Below are 20,161 nucleotides of genomic sequence, written 5' to 3'. Positions count from 1 at the left end.
CACTAATGGTACAGCTCTGTCTCCAGCTGGCACACTCAGACATTACAGTACCTATCTTCCATATTAGGCTATTTATGAACAGAGTGTACAAAGCATTCAAAGTTCTTTCCTACGCTGTGCTCAAACCCATACAGTATTGACTATCACTCGATAGCCAAAAGAATTTTTAAAAGTTACCTCCTCACCTTTGTCACAAGCTCTCTTTCATCACTGAAGTGGATTTGTTAGGTCAAATCATGTAGGTTGTTGTTACAGTGTTACCTCTACCAAGGAGGTTGTGTTTTAATTTTCTTGATAGTAGGGACAATTTTTAACCTTAGGGTGATAATAGAAATTCAATTCAATTCAATTCAAAAAACTTTATTTGTCCCCGGGGGGCAATTCAGGGCACACAGAGCAGCAAATAACGACAGTGCAACTATACAAAAACATTTTAACCTAACAACAAGAATAAAGTGTAAGAGAAGAATAAGTGTCAGGATGTTAGTGTGTTAGTGCAGGAAGAATAAGTGTCAGGATGTTAGTGTGTTAGTACAGGTTAGATACAGAGAACATCGTCGGCGTGAGATGTAGAAAGACATGTGTGTATCAGATGTAAGCAGACATGTGAACGGGTGTATATGATGTAAACAATGTAAACATGCCGTAGACAGTTAAGTAGACAGTAGACAGTAAAGATATATATACTTCTACAACAGACGTACTGAACAAGGAGTAGGGAGTGCCGTTTATGTACACTGTGGAAACGAAAAGCACCTATTGACTCTTGCAATACTGGCTTATGTGGTCTAACACATTTACAGAGGTGGTTGTCAACCTGCGAGTATAGGGGATGCTCCTGTCAACTCGTCAGAAGGTTGGAGGGTATTCATTACAAATACCTTGACTGATAAGTCTTTGAATTCAACAGCTAGAAAAAAATAAAAGTAAAATAGGTTTGGCAAATTAACTGTTCTGTTTCTTAGTATTGTAGCCACCGGAAGAGAGAGAGAGAAAAACTTGTAACAAACAGTGCCAACCACCATGGTGCGTGATGAAAATGAATAATGGGAAGTACAGTGCAGATTTTGATCTACATGGAAAGGCACATACGGCAAATAATATTATTGTGCGGGAGGTTATGAGTTATAACGTGAGAGTGCTATTAAATCAAGTCAATCAAGTCACCACAGACGCGGCATATCTGTGTGTCAATTAAACGGTCCATCTTACATTCACTCAAGACAGGAACCAGAGATACTTTAACTCTTTTATTTAGGGCAATGCCTTACTTAAAAGGGAACAATCCATTTTTATGCTTTCGATTTAGAGGGGCTGCCCTTCATTTCAAACGCCTGGCTTCAAACAACTCCTCTGCACAGCAGAGGTCAGAGCTCAATGAAGCCAGCAGAGGAAGCGATGCAGAAGTCCCTTTTCAGTTTGACTAATTTGATTCAATATTAGCAGACGGCTGAAGAGAGAACTGAAAATGCATGAAAATACATTTGTGTAATTATTTTCTGATCTATCTATTAATCATCCCGCCCCTAAAGTCACTCTACGACACTCAGACTGGTAAACAGTTTGAGAACCGTTAGTATGCAAGTTAGTGTCATTTCATCCTTAACAAGGCAACGAAGGACTTCATCTTCCACCTTAAGCAAAGTGATGCAAAGTCATTGCCCATTATAGACCGACACAGTTGTCATTTTTATGCCCAGCGCCCACATTGTGTAGGAGCGAATGTTCTTGCGCTCATCTGTGTGCCCATGGGTGTGTGTGGGTATTAAAATTAGGTAGAGTCAGGCAAAAACAAAAACCTGGTCTAAAGTCAAAGGCGCAGTCGTTTTATTGCTATCTAAAGGGCGCTTTATTCAGAGAGTAAGATTAGTGAATCTCGGACAGCAGTTATATCCCTGTGGTTAATCCACGGATCGGATGAACATGCTGATTAACAGTGGATGTGTGAAATAATACCGCTTTAATGAAGAAAATATCAATCACATTCTCTAAAATGTGGACAGAGCAAAACTGCTGCTCCCCTGTGTGTATTCACATACGAGGAACACTTACTTCATTATTACGGAAGCTTAAAGTTTAGTTCCGTTTCCTCTGGCAAGTTTATACCAGTTTTAATTTTGCTGCTTAAATGTCCCGCAATATTTGCTGCTGTGACTTTATTGTGCGCATGGCAACGTTTATAATAACTGAAAGCAGAATCTCTGATCATTAAAGTTAATCGCTCAAGAAAATACTCAATCATACAATACATTTAAAAAGCTAGAGGGGGAGTGAAAATAATTAATTCAGGTAAGTGGCAGGTGGACGATTTAAGCGTAAAAGTGGATTTGGATGGCGTCAGATACGATCAGCGTGTCGTGCGTCCACACAGGGACGCAGCAGTGCTCCTCCTTCTCAGTTAAAAAGGTTATCAGTGTGCATTCATTCATATGCAGTCAAATTGAGTTTTTAATGGAACAGAGGACTTTGAGACGGTGGAAGGGTTCTACAGCTTCATGCATGAGCAGATCCGTTTCCTTAACAGAAAACTACTTGTTTATTTCCCAAATCTGCCATTGAAAAACAATGCATCAACTGCAGGCGCAACAGGCATTTAAAGGGAATGGGAGAAGACAGTTGGTTTTTGTTCATGGTTACTCCCATGATTACTGAAGAGCCTAAATATAACCCCTTTGCGCTTTACTGGGCACCCAGAATAGGCGCCATCCAGTAAAAGTGGAGTTGTGCCTCGCACTTTAAACCATGCCCCGTCTAAACTTGAGTTAGGCCAACATCTTCCAAAGTCACAAAACCACAATCTCTATGAATGTGCAGTGCATCATGTTTTTACAAGTATGCACACTTGCATCTGCCCAGGCTAGTAACTAAATTACAGTGAGGCTCTCCAGCGTAAATTCCCGCCTGAACAGTGAGACAATACAGTCTCTACAAATAACAGGTAACAGTTTTATTACCCGGACTGAAATCACTCATCTATCACTTTCTCAGCAATGTTCTGCGCACTTGAACACAATCATCCGCCTTGTAATACATCGTCTGTAATAATGCCAGTAATTTGCCTTCCTTGAGCAGTGGCAGGCAGATCACATTCTCAGAAAAGCATTTACCAAGTGAAAAGAGGCCCAATTACCTCTCCACAGTGTAAATGTGACAGGATAGCTGATGAGCCAGGTCAAGAGAAAGTGACAAAGCAGACGTTATAGAATTCATGGACTGGACAGAAATGACAGGTCTAAGCCTCCATCATTGATTTTTTTTTTCCAGGTAATTGAGAGGACTACCTTAGGATTAACAATCCTATATCAGCAGCTTCTCAATAGATAATAGGCCCATTCTGGCTCCGGGCTTACTGCGGATATTTGGGATATTCTTGCAGATGGAAAATGCAACCTGAAGATTAGACCTGATCATGAAATATAACTGAAGTGAGTCTGCTTCACAAGCTTAGAGAACAATAACTTACAGTATGCAAACTGCTTTATTCACTTAACTACACTTGGCTATCCCTTCTGCTTAAGACTATCTTTATTATTTAACTGATAGAAAAAAATCAAAACAGAGCATGTGGAAATATATTTACACTCACATTATGCTAAGTCAAGACTTGATATTGAAAGACAGCTGGTTGTCTAGATGTAGTTTTTTGGCTCGTGAATCCTAAAGGGCAGATCTGGCAGCTATATTAAAAGGGCACAGTCTAAGTATGCTCGTTTGATCTATAGTGGATCTAAACTATCCTAATGTTCCTAAAAGTCACTACATTAGCATAACAGGGGTAGAAGAGGGTGGTTTTGCAACAACCTACTGTCTGCGAGAATTGTGTGTGTGTGTGTGTGTGTGTGTGTGTGTGTGTGTGTGTGTGTGTGTGTGTGTGTGTGTGTGTGTGTGTGTGTGTGTGTGTGTGTGTGCTTTTCTCAGCTGGTAGACAAGCCTTTATGTTCTCTAGTGCTGAGCAGCTGGGCAGATGAGTCACCGTGGAGGGATTTCATAGTGTGGAGGGGAGAAAGAGGTCAAGCAACTAAACACTCAACTGTTTGTCCAACTTTTCATTGTATTCTAGCATTACAACCAGAGTGAGCTGCAAATGTATTATGGGAAAACACTATAAGAAAATATAATAAAAAAATTCCGCCCGCAGAACACTAAGCCTAAATCAGTTCCCAGAATCAGACATTTTTGGCTGTTTAAATCATAGATATTTATGGTTTAAATAGTGTTTCCCCTACGTATCACCAGGCTCATTTCCAGTAGGAGTTCTTGCAAGAATTATTAGTTTGAATGGATTAAAGGAGATTTTGTTGACCAAAACAAAAATACTGCAGGACAGCATCCTTTATCCTCATTCTCAAACATTTACTCGTGTAAAATCTATCTATCTGACTTCCAAAGACACAAATAAAATATGTATGAATTGCTAATAGCTCAGACATGAAGAGGCCACAACCATTTACAAAGTAATGCTATTCACTTGTGGTCAATCTCTCACATGGAAAAGATAAAGAAAAGGGAAGAAAATAACATGATATAAAAAAAGGAAGTTAAGGTGAAGAGGTACAAACAACAGAAAAGTGGAAGAAGTATCAACAACAGACAGACAATAGTTCCACAGGGACGACCAAGGAAGGAAGAGACAAATACATGTGTTGTCAGACCAAAAACTGACCAACAGAACAGCTAGACAGACAGGTAAACAGAGACAGATATAAGATAGGCCTATAGGGTAAACAAATTGATAAATGTTCTAATGATAATGTTCTGAATGTACCAATACAAAAAGTGTTTATACTTATACGTATTTGTGAATAGAGTAAATGTATGGTAAATGAATACTCCACCCAAAAGGATGCTGCTTGAGGTGTTTTTGGGTAGAGGACAAGATCTTCAGGTTAGTCAGGGTTTATATATATATATATATATATATATATATATATACTGTATATATATATATATATATATATATATATATATATATAAACCTGACTAACTATATATATATATATATATATATATATATAGTTAGTCTGGTTTTATATATATAAACAAATATATACTTGTTAAGCTAAAATAGTAACTTTATATATATAAACAAATATATACATGTAAAGCTAAAATAGTAACTCTATCTATATGTCGATCAACAGACAAATGAATCGCTAATTATCAATTCATCATTTCAATAAACATATGTGAGGATGAACTGATGGATTTATGTTATAACGAAGTGGTAAATAAACCAATCATTAAAATAATGGGTTGTATTAAAAAAACTGTATAAAATGTTGCAGCCTTACAGTAAAACTGAAAATAATTCTTCCTCAATGTGCCAACACTCTCAGTTTGCAGTAAGGATTATGGGTGTGTTATTTAAACTGCATTGAAAAAAACAACTATTGAATTGGCAATGCAAATATCCTTGCACGGTTTGTGTTGTGGTGGTGGTGGTGGTGGTTGTTGTTGTTGTTGTTGTTGTTGTTGTTGTTGTTGTTGTTGTTGATGACATATTGCTGTGATTAAGTATTATTGTCACTTTCATTTAACTTTAGCATGATATTAGTGTCTTAAAAACTGATGCTAACCTACTAAAGTGAGTTATTAACGACAGAGTTAACAGGTTACGTTAGCACAACGTGAACGGGATTTTGAACATGTTTTTGTGTAAAGTCACTAACTGTTAAGCTCAATCAGTCATTCCCTATTTGACCAAATCAAGTTCGTCGACTAACTTGAGCTAATTTGTGTGAGTTACACAACAGTCAGAGGGAAAAGTTGTGTTCGTTTCTCGTTCGCCTCTCCTCACCCTGCAGGTGCAGCGGTCAGAGCACTCTACCACCACTTGTTGCATCCTTTACCAATGTTCAAAAACATTTACATGCCGCATTGCTCTGGCACAACATGAAACACAAGATGAAAACTACTTACAGGCGATTTACTAGTCGATAGTGATACGACGGACAGGCGGCTGCTGCATCCTCTAGTCCCCTCGTAAGAAGCGAAGTCCACCGGCGTCAAGTGAAAGTAGGAAATAGAAATGACAGCATTTCCGGTCAGCAGTTTCAAATTAAAGGCATTAGCGAGAATATTATCAAAGAGGTTATAGTTGTAAAGAAAAATGTATATAACCATGAGAGAAATGTTCACTTTTTTAAAATGTCATACAAAATTCGACGAACTGAGCGCAGGGGTCTTCAACGTTTTTAGGCCAAGGACCCCTTGGCTGAAAGAAAGACAAAACACAGACACACGAAACAGCTATGGTGCCCTAAAGCCTGTACACACAGCTTTTTATGCTGCATACAGTACTAAGATATTACAATGATGATTATATTAACATATTCATATATTCATACATCATATGTTAATGGTAATGTTAATGTTAAACATACATTTGGAAGGCACATTGAATCAGCTCAATTGTATCTGTGCATGGCTACCTTAGTGGCTACCTTGCCGTTAAGCCAGTAGGCCTATCATCGAGGTTGTGTAAATGTATTTATTTCATCTTCCACAAATTTATCTTTGCTAATAAAACGCTTAATATTTATGCAGACCCACTGCAAATACTCTGAGGACCCCCGGGGATCCCCAGACCCCCTGTTGAATGCCATAACTTTAGAGGGACAGTGACTTGGGAACTATAGGCTCTTAACATTAACTTCTATGGAAAATAAATAGGTCCCTAGGATGCAAGCAGATCGATTACACAATGTTGCATTGTTGGATTATCTATTGGCTATGTAACTAGTTACAAGAGATTACATTTGAAATCAACACTTCTTGCAGTTCCCAAATTAAATCGGATATTATCTGAGATTGGGGCGGTTGAGATCATTCATAGAGGCCAAGAGGAGATAGAGTCTGACAAAACTGATGCAGGGAGTGGTCTCTTTAAAATGTACAACATGTTGCCGCATGTGTTTCAGCTATGAGGGCTAAGTGTTAGAAGCGGAAGGTTGTTGCTTCTGTAATGATTTCTTCATCACATAAAACTGTCATTGATAAAGTTTATGCTGTTCCCTAAACAAGAGGAAGAGAACCTATCCATGTGTTAACCCTCACCGGCCTTCTCTGATCCCTTTTTTGTTGGTGTTATTGTTGAATTAAACATGTGCTGGCCAAAACGTTCTATAATAAAGCACTGAAAAGCTAAATGATTCAAAAATATTCTATATAGTATAAAAAGCTTAAAGCATATGCCCCTCAAGGATGAATTTGAAAAATGAAAATGAATGCTGCCTCAAATGTTTCACTTGTATCTTTCGGTGCCAAACTGTCCCTAAATCACTGCAACATGCGTAAAGAGTGACATGTGGCATCGCTATATTCATAAAACAAAAATAAATGCTGTATTCTTCCCACAAACTAGAACCACTGCTCTAAGACGAGAACAAACAAACAACAAAAAGGAATAACAAAGCTGAAAAAGTCAACAGCTGTTGTTCTTCTGAAATATATAAAACAAATTATTAAACCCTCAACTTTTTTCTTAAAAACAGGCCAAGATAGTTTAATATATAAATAGATGTATGCAAAATTAGCAGGCGAGAAAATCGTTTTCTCCCCTAGTCCCAAAGCATTTCTTCTCTTCCTCTTGAACAACTGGTAATCCCCAGCGCTGCTCAAAGTAACTGAACAACACATGACCTTGAGACGGATTGAGCAGAAAATGCAGAATTAGCCGCAGGACATGAGTGCTCGGAAGACTAGAAAGACGATATATGAATGTGAGTCAATTTACCAAATTACAAAACAATGTCAGAGGACGTATTGCTGATATAACCTCTCCATACTGTGTGACTTTTCGTTTGTATTTCTTTCATCTCTATCAACTCTGATTGTTTTATGTAAAAGATCCCAAAAGCACAAAGGTTCATTGTTATGTTGGTTTTTAGTTAAAAAAAAGATCCTCTTACATGTGCTTGAAGCTGCTAAAGGGGCCTCACCATGTTGAAAGTAAACCAACAGTGACAGTGGAACTCAAGCCGGTATTTGATATAAATACAAAGACAATGAAAGAAGCTACATTAAATGTATGTCTTGCATACAGATTTATCACCCTGTGTCATAGATTTAATTAAGAAAGCGGTGAATATGAAGCCGTAGTAGTCATTACATTTATGCCTTTTGTATACCATTATGGGCTGCATGTCTGCACGTGGTTGGAAAGGTGTACACAGAAAATGAGCTATGGAGCCTAAATATCCTGAATTGAATGGAATGTTCCTTCCGGCGGTATCTTGTGGTCTTATGTACTGCACTATACAGGCAGCTCCTCCCAGGCCTGTCTGGACTCATACTGTAGGTATTTCCAGGTACAAAGCCTGCTAGGAAAAGTGACCTGTCGCAAGTCAAAACAAGAAGGAAGCTTCCCATGATAACACAAAGGCAATCCCTTTTAGTCAAACAGTTATGTAATTTTGGTGTGTGCTTTATGGACATTGTGTTTCCTGTCATTTATTTACACCCACTCTGCTAGCTTCAGTTAAACACGAAGGGACCGCAGTATTGCATACAGATATTATATATAAACATTATTATATGAATGTCCTGTCGCTGATGGTTTCGAGAGTCATTTGGGGAACACAGCTACTTACTTGACATGATCGAGAATTCAGTTTAATCACATCAACCACATCTGATATTTGTTGTAGTCGTATTCACAGCATGTGTTGACATAGTTTTCTCCACTTCAATCTGACGGAAATATAGTGTTTTTACCCATGTGTGTGACAGAGAGGGGCTTATTTTGCTGTCTTATACTCTATTATCCTCATATTTGCCTTAATAACATTATCTTTCTTCTGTTTTTTATAATCATCTCTGGGGAAAAGGTTTCACAAAGCAAATCTGTGACGTGGTGGCACTGCAGCGCTATAACTGTCTTTTTAATTCGATTTTTGAATAAAAGGCCACCTCCATGGACCCTGGCTTCCCTAAACACAATGGTGTTTTATTAGATGAAGACAGAGAGACAGAGGCATGTTTTTTTTTTAGAAGAAACCATTTCCTCTATGATAAATGTGGTAACTCAAAATGCTATCAAGAAAATAAATTGTTGCTGAAAAATCACAACTATACCAAAACTTTAGTTTCACTCCATATCAGTCCTATTAGAGGAAATTTTGATTTGAAGCTTTTCTCATAGTGTTCTATCTCAAAGCCTCAAGGAAAAAACAGGCCCTTCTGGGTTATCACATCATCTGGTAATAACTTGGGAGTGGAAGAAAGCTCCTCCTATAGGCCAGATTAGGTCCCCAGTCTCGGCCTGCTGTGAGAATGAGATATTCAGAGAGAGTAGGTGGACACTATCCTACTTTTCCACCATAAAAGGCCTCTCCTTTCATTCCACTCTCCTCCATCTGTGTTTCAGCACCAATGAGATGAGAGCGTGGATGAAAACACCTGACAGGGAGCGAAGGGGCCAAGCAATGTCACAAATGAAGCAGCGCTGCATGAGGGGACAATCGAAGGTGATACAGTTACGTGATGGAAAGAGTTGTTAGAAGGTAAGAAATGCATTAACATGTTACATAAGAGCTGTCTCATGGTTGAGAGGATATACACACACTACACATTCCTGTGTCTGACATGTACATCTCTTAATCCAACACTGGGGTAAGGAGTATTAACAGTGCTTTCAAGGTTTAATGACCGCCTTGTTGCTTCGACTCGTTTATTTACATCCTGTTTCTGTGGAAATATGTGAAGCAGCATTGACAGAAATATGGGAAGTGTTTTTAATGTGTCTGCACTCACTTCAAGTATTGATACATAAATCCCGGCAAGTTTGGAAATGTTTGTGTCGAGATCAGTGTGACATCTTCAAAACAAACTACTACTCTCTGCATAATATGAACTCATAAGGTATTAGATGAGGCTGCCTCTCTGGTCCTCATCTTCCCAAATACCAACTCACAGTGACTACTAAAAAAATACTTTTGTACTACTAATACTTTTTCTCAGGACAAAATCGGTTTGAGAGTGAGTGTCCTTCATGGTGCAATGGATGGGTAATTTCCCATAGCTCTAGGAGAACAACAGTATATGTCACAGTTAGAACATATCAGCTCTAAATGGACTTGATTTGTTCCACTCCATTACTCATGTTGTGTGTCATCAGTCAATACACGATGAAACATTATCTCCTGTATTACCAGGGTCAAAGCTTGCACGCTTACTGCTTGCACATTATAAAATGCACTCTCTATGATGTAAATGTTACCTTAGATGTGGACAAACAGGAAACAGAAGGAATGAATCTCGAGTTTCAAGGTGGCATATTTGAAGGATTTTTGGTTAAAGCAATGAAATGAGTTTAATGCTTACAGATAGTGCCCTCGGGTGGCAACATGTCAGTATTACACCATGGATGTCAGGACTGTCACTGCAGGAAACCTTAGCTGACATTAGCCGTAACATTTTATTAACCATCTAGCTCAGTTTTAAACAAAGAGATTCTAAAATTGATTTAAGTTTTTTTATTGGGTAAAACACAAGGTAGAATTTTAGTTATCACATTTCAATGTTTCAACCTTAGAAATGCAGATGTGAGGTCACATCCTCTGTTTTCTATCCAGCTCAAAAAATAACCATTAGAAAACCAGCAACTCAGTGGCAATATAGGGACGATCTCAGTGCGGCAAGTCCTCTAACTACCCTGGTACTCATGTTGATTACTCAGTTACTCACACTAAAGCACTGTGAATTCATTGGATGTTGGTTTGTCCCAATATTCCTGGGAATGCTTTCAATATCTCCTGGATCTTTTTTTTCCCATCCTACTGCTCTGTTATGAAGGGTATGGAGCAGTCACGCTAATCATACTCATCACTGGACAGACAGCTAAACATCTGCCCATTCTGGTGTCAGTCTGGGTGTGAGCTCCCTCTGCAGGGCTGGTGTATGTGGTGCTGGTGATGTTTCTGCAGAGCTGCCCTGGCTGTGTGAGGACGAGTAATCGCTGGTCTGTCCAGGAGTTTGGACATCTGAGGAGTTTGAAGATGCTTGTTGCCAGACTGTGAACTGGATAATTCCATCCCTGCACTGAAAGATGGAGAACCTTTCTTTAGTCACACCCTATATGTACAATTAAGTTCAACTCAAGAACTAATCAATCATTTGAAGACTTTAATTCTAATTTTATCCCATCAAGCATTTGGAAAAACACATGGTCATGTTTCTCAAACATTCACTGATGAATTAAATCTAACTCACCTGTTTAATTCAAAATCCAATTCAGTTTTTTTTTTCTAAAAAAATGCATAGCATTTTCGAAATTAAGAACTGCATGAATTCAAACCATACAGGACCTTTAAACAGTAGAAACAGAGTAAAATCTAAAAAATCTGTTGTTTTTATAAATACATGCACACTGATATATAAAAGTATTAATAATGCCATACCATGAATCCATGAGCCCTTTACCCAAGGCACTTGCTGGAGGCGGGCGAGGTATGTGTACAGGCAGGGGCAACAGAGGCACATCGTTTCTGGCCAACTGCTGGACCCTCTGGAGTTTGAGGTCAGCGTCTCCTGCAGTTATCCCAGGGGAGCGCCCTACTCTGCCGAAATCAGGTAAATGTTCTGAGTTGCTCTGGCTGAGTCGTAGCCTACGTGCGCGGATCCCTGGTGGTTTACGGTTACCAGTTGTTAGTGTGGCACTGATCGGGGGAGAATGACACAGCGTAGTGTCTGGGGACAGGGGCGGTGGAGCCATCTCAGGGGAAAAAGCTTCTCTGTCTGAAAACAAAACAAAATCATTATGAAAGCTTTATAGCTGCCATTATACATTTGTACATATACTGTATAATATACATATTGTGGTTGTTTTTAATTTCAATATTATTATGGACCGATCATTTTCAGTTTTTAAATCCTCTCAGTCTCTCAGTCTCTTTATAAGGATCAGGAAGTAGGTTCATACAGTGAGTATTCACCTGGGGAAAGAGACTGGAAAGAGGAATATGCTGAAGCAGTATCGAGGCTGTCATCTTGCTTCTCAACTCCATGTTCTTCATCACTACTGTCATTCCTTACACAACCGAAGGCTTCTTCCTCATCGTCATCATCATCACATCCCACCGCTTCATCATCACTATGCCGGATAGCCAGGACCTGTGGTGATCTTTCGGTCCCTATTGCCTGGAGGCGCCTGAAAAGCAATGTAGAAAGATGTTAAGTTTCACTCCCCTTTATAAGGTCTGCAGAGGAAACCAGGTTTTCAGAACATTCAGCTTCAGAAAAAAAGGAGTACCTGCTATGCTGCTCCCTCCAAGCTCTAAGCTCAGCAAACACATCAAAACGTTCTCTAACATCGGGCTCCTCCAGGTCGTACGTGTGTTCTGGTACATGGATGGGCAGGTCTCGGGGGGTGAAAGTAGACCTGGTCGGTGCTGTCTGTGAGACCGAAGAGGAATGAGCATTAGGGTTAGTAGATGAAGCTAGGAAACATAACAGAATAGGGGCCTAAGAGCTGAGTACATTAATTATGGATAGACTCTGGAGCGATGGCCAGACAGAGAGGGAGAGCAAACACAAGGAGCAGACGGAACAGGAAGGCAAAGAGTGACAGCACAGCAGCGGTGTGTATACATGCCAGTATGACAGATAACATGGCGTTGGCAGTGAGAAATCCATCTGTCAAGTCGCTCTGACACTGTTGCACCCTTCACACATCCCCATCCCCATGCCCTCTCAGGTTTCTGTCCTGCTAATAATTAGCTCCTTCTGTTTATACTGACATGACATTTAAGAGATGAGCAGGTGGTGTCAGACGCCCGCCAAAGCCCATAAATCGTTATTTCTTTCAGTCAATACTGCATGCTCTACTTTATGAGAAAATAGCATGCAAGAAATGATAGGTTGGTGTGGAATAATTTGTTATTTGATGATCAGGGACCTGTATTTCCAGAAATAAGATGTTATTTCACTGATTTGAAGGAATTTTGTTGTTTCTCCTCCCGACACACACCACGTACCCTCATCTTTTCTCTTCTTGCACGAATAGCCTGGACTGGGTTTCCGCAGAACAGGATCTTGCCAGCTCCTTCAAAAAGGAACGGACAAGAGAAGGATTTCAGTGAATAATGAAACTGTTATCTGACACTAAAAGGCCTCTTGGTGGCACTGTTGAGAAAAGTGAACAGAGTGATTCTCATGAAAAGAAACAAAAGAACAGGCACTAAAATAAAATCTTGGAAGTTGGACAGAAACTTCAGGGAGAAAAACAGCAACTGGTGTGCCTAACCATGTGTCAGGATGCTGGTTTCTGCTTCCACTGTTGCTAGATCTGAGTCTGCAGAACCAGGTCTGGATCCGGGAGGGGAGAGAACCCCCGCCCTGGTCGCTGAAATAGGTCTGGAGCCAGTGAGGGGTCTGAAGCCTGCTGAAGAGAGGGGCCAGACGCAGGAGCGGCTAGAAGCAGGGCGCCTGGCCGAGCAGGGTCTGCTGTAAGGAAATGCACCGTCTGCTGTTTCCTCTACAAAGACAAAAGCGAGCGTCCCATTAAACACACAGCTGTAATTACGTGGTCTGCATTGAATCACTCAAAAAAACACATTCATGCACCGTCTTCTGTAGCTGTCTGAGAGGAGTTGCAGTCTCTGATGGAGTTTAGGAGAATGGCCCAGTCCTCTCCCATGGTGCTGCTGCAGCTCAGCCCATCCTCCTCCACTCTTAAATCGTCTAGGTAACGCAACTGAGGGACCAACTCCCTCACTGCAGCCCGATAACTATAGTCTGCTGTCTGGGTAGAAGGGAGGGAGCATAGGAAAGAGAGAGGCATGGTGAATGTAGAGGGCAAAAAGCCATGAGCGCATTATATAACACTGTTTTTTTTCTGTTAGAAAAACATCACTAATACACATATTCCTGCTGTGACCATTCTGTGGTTTCACTTTATGTGCCAGTGATAATTATGTAAAAGATTCCTTTAATGAACAGACTGCTCAGATCTGTGCTTGACAGGCTGATCCACTTAATGATGTTTAGTACTCCTGTCGGCTCCAGAAATGGAACTGTTACACTTGTAATTCAAATTATACTCCATTGTAGCTACAGAACACTGTACTTACTGCACTAGCTATATTACGTGATGCATAATACTTATTATGAATTGATGCCCCAAAGATAATAAAGAACCAGGAAATGTTGTAAAGGAGATGTCAGGTTTGGTACACGCATCACATTAGTAAAATGCGTATTAACTAACCTTCATTAATGAATCTGGGGGACTTCATTTCTTTGTGAGAGAGAGTGAGTGAGAGTCCAGTAACTCACTGAGCTACCGAGCGATCACATTAGAGCTCGGCACCCCTGCCCTTCACCAAACCACACAGATGCAGTGAATGAAAAAGAGAGTGAAGGGCTGGCAGGGAGGAAACGGAAGAGAAAAGAGGAGGAGAATGAGGGTTGGGTGAGAGGAAGTCAGCGGATGTGTGTGTCCGATGGAAAGAGAGAGCGCAAGAGGAGTGATAGTTTGGCAAGAGAGCAAACCCAAGAACCCCTCAGTCACTACAAAGCGCAGGCCTATTGCATATTCAGCTCAGCATCTTCCCTCATTGCCCTAGTTTCCTAATTAATGCTCTGGCGGTGGGTGTAAATAAACACATTCACAGTCGCCCAAAAAACTCACAGTACACTGTGCCTCGAATCAGCAGAAGGTAGAAAAGCAGCTTCTACCTTGTATATCCAGCTACACTCTATAGCCGAATAATTAGGTCCAAAGTGAGCAGGTGTATTCACTAAATAAAAATGTATTGGCAAGTTTTCAAAGAGATCAAATAGCTCTGCAAAGTAGTAATAAAACATTCTGTGTCATGATGACTTATGTTTGCTCTTTTCGATGACTCCTCCACCAGTGTCCTATCTGGTGTGTTGAAGACCCAGATACAGAGCAGTGAGATCACACAGATACTTTCATGTCTCAGCGCATGCTAATTACATTTCAGTCATTATCTGACAAAGCCATGAGGGCTGACAGCCTGCTAGCACAGGAGAGACAATAACTGAATGATACCTACATCAGAACCACAAGTCGCATTTGCAAGTTACTCTTACAACATCAACTGAATACAACACTTTCTTTTGAGGAACTCTGCCCAGCGCCTTGCTCAAGCTTTTATTCAGATTCAACCGTTCTCTATTTCTGAGATCAAGAGACAGGCACTAAACAGAGTGTTTCAGACAGGGGGTGAATGCAGGTATATTCAGACAGACAGAATAAGAGAAAAATAAAATGTTTTTTTAACATTTAAGATATAATCTGTAAGATTTTCATCTAGTTAATTGTTTGCTAAATTAGTATCTATCGAAGAGTGAGTTAAAACAATGTTCACTGATCATATGACCCACTAAAGAAAGCGCTTCTTCTTGCCTTTTTGCAAAGTATTCTAATCTGAGTTTCCTAGGCGACATTACCTCCCTATATTTAAAAAGGCCGCCATGTTAGTGACGTTGCTGACAGTGGTTGGTCTGTGGTCATTGTAATCGGAAATCGGGAACTTCCAACTTCTGAGTCAGGCTTGGAGTAAGGGCAGAAGTGTAGGAACATGGAACATGTGTGTGTGTACTGTATATGTTTAATAGGGTACCAAATAGAGGGAAGGACTAGAAGTAGAGAGGTTAATGTGTGTCAATAAAGTTAAAAAAAAAAATTAAAAACACAAATAGCGAACGTGAACCTGACAGGAGACAGGCTTGCCTGCAAATACATCTTACCGTCCAAGAGGCCGCTTGAAACAAGGTATTGCAGATCTTACGGATTATGACTTTAAAGCATATAAACATGTAATAATAATATTAATAGATCAATTTCAACAAACATTATCCTTGCATTATCATCAAAGCATCATTGTGCTTGGATGGGACACAATTGCTGATCAGAAACGATTGTTTGTCTTAAGCACAGTACAGGCAGATGCATGACTTTTCTAGCTAATTTTGGCTCTCCCTGATGTCTCCAATTCCACTGCACTCCCTTTGGAACAATGCTTATTTGTCGAATATCTGCGTCCCCTGAAAAAAAGACAAACAAGGAGCCTGACAAGAACAGGAAGATAGGTCTGGTGAAGTGAAAATTCAGCATTTGGAGTTAAATCTGATTTTTGTCACCTTATTCGAGTGCTATCTCTTTTTTTCTGGTGATGATAAATTTAATAATATTTTGTTTTGTACACACTTAGCAGAACATTTCCCTACCAGGATGGTAGTGGGGTGTGGGTGCACACACACAGGGTTTCCCTCCAGGGTGAGTGTCTGGAGATTGCCGCACAACCCGAGATACTGAATCTGGACTAGGTCATCCACATCATTTCCTTCCAGATCTAACAGCTGCAGGTTCTCCAGCATGCCAACCGGACTCAGGTCTGACACATTGTTATAGGCCACATACAACTCCTGAAACAGAAAGAGGGTGTACATACAGCATCCTGTAGTAAAGATTGGTAGAGGGGAAGAAAGGGTGTCCAAGAGCTTTTGATCTATATACAGTCAAAACCTTTAATAAAGATAATGTTAGGAAAGCATGCCACTCGTGATTTTTACCCCAAAACAATTTGTTGAACAGTCCCTCCACATATCCATTAGTAACCTATAAACTCTACCTTGAGAAAGGTGAAAGTAGAAATGCCATCCAGGTCTTGTAAGGAGCAGCGAGACATCCACAGCACACGCAGGTGGGAAAGGGTGGTCCCCAGGTCTCTAAGGGGACAAAATAGCACAAACTGAATCATGGGGTAGGCTATCCAGTCCCTTGGCCACTTGTCTCTACAGCACACCCCTGCTCTGACCTTCCCAGCTGAGTCTCAGTGTCTCAGAGTCAGTGAATCTAAAACCCCCTACCACCCTCTCCACTAGAGCTCCCACAGCCCAGGGCAGACAGCTCCCTATCTTTCTGTTTGTACTCTTGTATCCCTCTCTCTGGTAAAAATTCTCTCTACCTGTCCTCTTACCGTATAAGGTCAATTCACAATGTGTGTGTCTGTGTGTGTGTGTGTGTGTGTGTGTGTGTGTGTGTGTGTGTATGTGTGTGTGTGTGTGTGTGTGTGTGTGTGTGTGTGTGTGTGTGTGTGTGTGTGTGTGTGTGTGTGTGTGTGTGTGTGTGTGTGTGTGTGTGTGTGTGTGTGTGTGTGTGTGTGTGTGTGTCTTATCCTGGAGGTTTATTGGGGTTTTTTCTATCCGATTTTGACAACACAGCTGTGGCTGCAAACAAACTGGTAGCATTCCTCTCAAAACTGTACATATTTCCTCTCAAAACTGATACCTGAACCTGTTCTCTATGTGTATCTATCTCTAAGACTGTAGCAGCACATCTGTTGGTGTCTGGTTTACAAGTAGCAACATGCATCTCCAATGCAGAAACATTGTATCACAAGTCTTTGTTGGACAACCTTGGCAGAGCAGAGCCCTACACCTGCACTGCAACTACGCTACACTTCCCCGTGACTATTCTGCTTCAAAGCACTTCTTTTTATGGCCTCCAAGGCCCCTCCTAGACTCTTTTCGCACACATGACCAGTGTCAAGCATGACAGTAATCCCCATGTGTCCATTACTGCTCTAGGTCAAAAGACCTTCACCTGCTTGCATTGTTTCTAAACACAAGGTGAACATAAAATGGGTCATACAGCGACAAGAAGCTAGCATCAGTAGCACAAATTCAATTTTGTTTAAAGGTCCCATATTGTAAAAAGTGAGATTTCCATGTATTTTTGGATTACGAAGCAAATCTAGGTGTTATATAAAGACTGTGAAAGTATCAAAACACTCAATCCACAGAGAAATACACACAGCCTGTATTCAGAAACTGTGCCCTTAAATGAGCTGTCAGGACTTTGTTTCATCGTGATGTCACAACTATACTATATACTTGTAGAAAGGCTAGCTAAAGTGCTGTTACAATAATTCCCCGACTGCAATGACTGTACAGAGAGCACAGATGTGAAACACCCAGAGACGCTGCCCAATCAGAGCAGATTGTCTTTTTTTTTCTGAAATGCTCAGACAGAGGGTAAATACAGGTATATTTAGACAGACTGTAAGAGGAAAACAAGTGAGTTTTTTGAACATTAAAGAATGTAAACATGTTCTAATAGAAACCGAAAATACAAAAGTGTGAACCTAAAAATGAGCATGGGACCTTAAACGCTGTGTTTGATTTTAGGTTTAAGGATTAGCAGCTTCTTGAGAATCTGTAGTATGCCATGAGGTAATCGGTCAACATGATATGGGTGTGATGATGTTTCACCAGTCTGCTTTTCAAGAATACAAAACAGGAAGAAAAGAAGAAGATAGTATGTATATAACAGTAGTATTCATGCTTACCTTACTGACATAATTGTGCTATTGTTCATTTTGAGCTGCACCAACTTGGGCAAGTAGGCACCTGCAAGATGATCAGATAAGAAAGTTATAATTTCCTTAATGTAACAGTGGGGTGATTATTTTATATGCTGGCCTACTAATTCAATTCAAAATTCACCTAATTAGGCGTTTGACCTCAATTAAAACTAAGAGTACCTACCAGGCATGACTCACACATGTGCAGACACTGCTCTGTTGTGCCTCATGGCATGTGCCTACACCACTATCAGCTCAGTCATCGTGCCTTGCGGTTGGCACACCTGAGAGGAAATCTCGTACGGATACGTTGTGTACGTCATAGCAATGTCTTTATTTGTCTCTTATCTAGTTCCGGTATGTGATTGTCTATGTGGTCATTGTACAGTAAGCATCTGTTATGAATCATCATCCTCACTGTACACATTATAAAAATATTTAGTTTGAATTTAAATAAAATTACTGAGTTCTGAGTGTGTGGCCATGTTAGCACAAGTAACCCTAGTGATAATGAGTAATACCAATACAAACAACATACATTGAGCAATATTGTTACATATTGTTATTTGATTTGTGTTTGTAAAAGCCTTGATGCACTGTATATCTTACCAAAGTTACCCAGTGTGTTTTCCTGTGTGTCAATGCAGATCTCCAGCGAGGTGACGTGAGAGAGGTCCTGAGTTCCACACAGCGATTCCTGTGTGGGATGGAAATTAAGAGCATATACTAAACAGGATTTTGTCTTTACACTACATAGTGTCACCATTCAATATTTACTTTTAGTGTTCATAGAGCAGTTCATCAGGCACAGAAGAAGGCAATAACAAAAATACTTAATTGCAATAATGCACACTTAATAATATGGGATGGATGCTTACAGTAGCCTAGATGTTAAGTATTATCTCCATGTTGACATGTGCAAGGTTATCCCTCAACCCCAGCCTCCACAGACATCTTGGAATCCAGCTACATTAATGCCTCTACTGCGGCTGTTAAGCACACTACAATGAAATTGTACAATATTTCAGATAATGGAGGTTTACTTAATGCTAGCCTATTATGCACTAGTCACTAGACTAACCACATGTTTCAGACAAAGGCAATGGAGAACTGAGTGTACCAGTGGGATGAACACTTCTGCAAACTCACCAGCTTCTCTGGAGAGAGGTAAAGCTGGACCGCTGTTGCTGTTTCAGAGTCCTCACACAGTTTGGTGGCCGGGGTTGGGTTGATGTGTCCTGATCCACTCAGCTCAGTCACCAGAACTCGTGCTGTGCCAGGCCGGACGTCCTGGGCCACAGACCCATGACAGCAGCTCATCTCTCAGGGCTGCCTGAAATAATATGGACGTGTCTTACCTTAATGGCTTTTTAACAAAGAGGAAATACTCAGTAGTAACCTACCTATATCGAGCTTAAAACTAGCGTTACATTAGCTAACAAATTAGCGTTGTTGACCTAAGTAAATGCAGGAGGCAAATTAATTAATATTCCACTGTAAGCTAATTACAAAGATATGTGCTGTTACGGAAAAGTATTATTATAGTACTTTTAAATAGAATTACTATCTATCCGTTGCAGGAAACTGCAGACTAAAAGACCTATACATTTTCAGACTGAGAGCACTTTGCTTACAAGCAAAAGTTTGCTTGACAACCACATACAACTTCCTGGATACGACACTGAGAGCCCCGTTGCTCCCTGGGACATGTAGTTCACATTTAGTTAGCGCTTCAGTGGAACACTTGAGGTTACTACCACAGCTATTACAACTAACATATTATCATTATTATTATGATCAAAGATCGATTTGTAGGCATCTGTTTCTAC

The 20,161-nt window shown here is 40.3% G+C and overlaps 1 protein-coding gene across 1 annotated transcript; it reads right to left on the bottom strand.

Moving 5' to 3' along the window:
- Nucleotides 1-10,862: 10,862 nt before the first annotated feature.
- Nucleotides 10,863-19,652, bottom strand: lrrc56 (leucine rich repeat containing 56; the record flags this gene model as incomplete). The annotated part of the gene is made up of 12 exons (XM_083916930.1): nucleotides 10,863-11,040; nucleotides 11,400-11,736; nucleotides 11,934-12,148; nucleotides 12,251-12,393; nucleotides 12,975-13,042; nucleotides 13,244-13,474; nucleotides 13,564-13,741; nucleotides 16,195-16,392; nucleotides 16,599-16,695; nucleotides 18,318-18,378; nucleotides 18,942-19,029; nucleotides 19,482-19,652. The coding sequence occupies 12 exons, from the start codon at nucleotides 19,650-19,652 to the stop codon at nucleotides 10,863-10,865; spliced, it is 1,965 nt and encodes a 654-aa protein (XP_083773056.1).
- Between the last annotated feature and the right edge of the window lie 509 nt (nucleotides 19,653-20,161).

This window comes from Echiichthys vipera (genome assembly GCF_963691815.1).
Source record: "Echiichthys vipera genome assembly, chromosome: 7".
NCBI classification, from domain to species: Eukaryota; Metazoa; Chordata; class Actinopteri; order Perciformes; family Trachinidae; genus Echiichthys; species Echiichthys vipera.
This window is presented reverse-complemented; position numbering and strand designations above follow the sequence as displayed.